At 36.1% G+C, this 3127-nt stretch overlaps 1 protein-coding gene across 1 annotated transcript; it reads left to right on the forward strand.

The window, feature by feature from the left end:
• Window positions 1-398: 398 nt before the first annotated feature.
• LOC107565179 (beta-1,3-galactosyltransferase 2-like) lies at window positions 399-1556 on the forward strand (the record flags this gene model as incomplete). Its single annotated transcript, XM_016250401.1, has 1 exon — window positions 399-1556. A coding segment is annotated over one exon (1090 nt), but the record flags the coding sequence as incomplete, so codon positions are not given.
• Between the last annotated feature and the right edge of the window lie 1571 nt (window positions 1557-3127).

A 3127-nucleotide genomic window follows, 5' to 3' on the forward strand; every position in this document is an offset into this window, starting at 1 on the left:
CTTCGCATATTGTTACCTTATACCTACACGGAGGTAACTGAATAGGTACACTGTAATTACAAAAAAGTTACACTGTAAATTCTGTTTGCTTGCGCAGTACATTGTGGGTTGTAATCTAAAGCGTTTTAAAAGGGTCTCTCTTTCTCTCTCTATGTAGCGTTGAAAGTCTTTGCTCGGTTCATGTATGAAGAGATTTATTTAAAACAAACAAAAGATTAACAGTCCCTACCATGTTTTCGACTTGATTATGTTGGCTAAATAGGGTGTGTTTAATATTTAATTTAAATTGAACTGTTTTAAGTTTGATACTGTTCATTCCACATTTGTTGTGTCAGCAAATAGATTGTATTATTGGATTTTATTAAATACCTTTACTGTTTTTTGTCTCTTCTATGCAGTTTAGGTGCGGATAGAGCTCCACACAGGTGTCACATTAAAACAGGATTCTTTCTGCTACTTACATTAGTGTTCTTATTGACTGCCATTACTTACGTCTCTGAATTCCCTCTCAAGACTGCTGTGCTCCCTGACACCTTGTATAAAAAAGTGCTAAATCAGATACGCTCCTATTATGTGGTGACTGAGTACCTATCTGCCAGTGAAAATCAAACAATATTTTTAGCACCCAACAGTGTCCAACAGAGTCCTACACAAACCACAGACATTTTGGTGCATCATCATGTGGCTCATCCAAGCAACTATCATTTCATTCTGGACGAACCTGATAAATGCAAGCAGGATCTGTTCCTGGTCTTGATGGTCCCTGTGGCCCCCCATGAGGTAGAGGCTCGTAACGCCATCCGCAGCACATGGGGGAATGAGAGCTCAGTGCAGGGAAAAGCAGTGCTGACTCTGTTCTTGGTGGGTTTGACTGGAGGAGCCGAAGCTCAACAGCAGCTGGAGGAAGAGAGTCGACAACGCAGAGATTTGCTGCAGAGCAACTTTGTGGACTCCTACTTCAATCTGACCATAAAGACCATGGTGATCATGGACTGGTTGGCCACTCGTTGCCCTCAAGCAGCTTATGCTATGAAGGTTGATTCTGACATGTACATAAACCTGGAGAACCTGATGAGCCTCTTATTGTCACCCAACACACCCGGACAGAACTACATCACAGGGCATTTGATGTGGGACCGGCCTGTTATCAGAGACAAAAACTCTAAATGGTACGTGGCAGAGGAATTGTACCCTGAACCGAAATACCCCACGTACCTGCTGGGAATGGGATATGTTTTTTCCAATGACCTTTCAGAAAAAATTGTTGATGCTTCCAAGGAAGTAAAAGCCTTTAACATAGAAGACGCATATGTGGGTGCTTGTCTGAAACAGTTGGGCGTTGCACCCTCATCTCCCCCAGACCCTTCACAGTTTAGAGCCTATCTGGGACAATATAATCGAGAAGATTTTCTCAGAGTTATTACGACAATCATGCGATCCCCACAGCAGCTAATAGACATTTGGAAGGATGTAAAGAGGCCCATATAAAACAAATCAAAATGGAGTAGATTAGTGGTAGCCTGCATGATTTTATTTATAAAAGACTATTAGACAATTGCAGACACAATCAGTGAAATAAAGACAAAAAAAATTAAATGCTATTTGTTTGTATAGCTCATACAGTAAATATTTATTTATAAATGTATATTTTTAAATTAATCTGTTATTTTTTTATATTTAGTTATATCTGACCCTGGAGCACAAAACCAGTCATAAGTAGCACGGGTATATTTGTAGCAATAGCCATAAATACATTGTATGGGTCAAAATTATAGATTTTTCTTTTATGCCAAAAATCTTTAGGATATTAGGTAAAGATCATGTTCCATGAAGATATTTTGTAAATTTCCTACCGTAAATATATTAAAACTGAATTTTTGATTAGTAATATGCATTGCTAAGAACTTCATTTGGACAGCAGATTTTCAAATAGTTGTATCTCAGCCAAATATTGTCCTATCCTAACAAACCATACATCAATGGAAAGCTTATTACTTCAAATGTCAGATGATGTATAAATCTTAATTAAAAAAATTGACCCTTATGACTGTGGTCCAGGGTCATATATTTAATTATATACATATAATTATTATACAGAATAATGCACTTATACTGTCATTATGCATTATTGCATTTAGAATTTTATTTTAGATTTTAAATTTTAAAAAAGAATTTTATTTGATCGTTGTTGTTTTCAACTCTGTCCGACTCAAGTGTTGACAAGGTCACATTGGCACCATCATCGTGTATTTTGCATGTCATGCAAATAATGTTGGTAAGGTGAGGTGGCAGCTTCCAGACTATTATAATGCCACAGATCTTCAAGACATTATATTCAGAACCATCTGAAATGTTAGCAGTTATCTTAAGATGCTTATTCCTATTTTTAAGTTCCAGCTGGCATCAGAAACATAACACTTGCAGATAGAGGAAAACGATTAAAAGATGGGTGGTAACATGATCCTTCTGAGTAGCAAAATGTTTCTGGAACTTTGCCAGCTCACTGTGACACCCCATAGCCTCAGGTGTTTTTAAAGGATCCAATAGGTCAGAAGAAAGGAGCTCAGATACTGTGACTCTGAGATATGTACAGTATCGCTGTTACAAGCCAAGATAAGGTATGTTCAAATATTTCATAGATTTGATTTTGTGTTGTGCAATGTCTTCTTAGATTAAATTATACACTCTTAAGAAAATAGTTCTAAACTGTACCAAATTAGGGTTCTTTGGCTCGTAACAATAGCAGAACCCTTTTTGGTGCTAAATAAAACCATTTTTATAAGGTTCAATAAAGAACCATGTTTGAAAGTGCAATGTAGGACATTAATGGTGTTATAAATAACCTTTTTAAATAATATATTTGAATAAAATTAGTATGTTAGTACTTTATATTATTTATATGAGCATTATCATATTAGGTAGCCTGTCTTTGCTCTATCAACAGTTATTAGATGAATACATTAATAAATGACAACTAAGACTAAATACATTACATAAAACCCAAAATAGAAATAAATGTAATGAAGGCCACATTCCAGTGAAATATGAACCCGATCTCATGAAAGGGCGTATAAATAGTACGCCAAATAAAAACGAAAAGTCAATTTTTGCGTATCGATACCACGAG

This window comes from Sinocyclocheilus grahami, unplaced genomic scaffold (genome assembly GCF_001515645.1).
Source record: "Sinocyclocheilus grahami isolate Dianchi unplaced genomic scaffold, SAMN03320097.WGS_v1.1 scaffold986.1, whole genome shotgun sequence".
In the NCBI taxonomy this organism is placed as follows: Eukaryota; Metazoa; Chordata; class Actinopteri; order Cypriniformes; family Cyprinidae; genus Sinocyclocheilus; species Sinocyclocheilus grahami.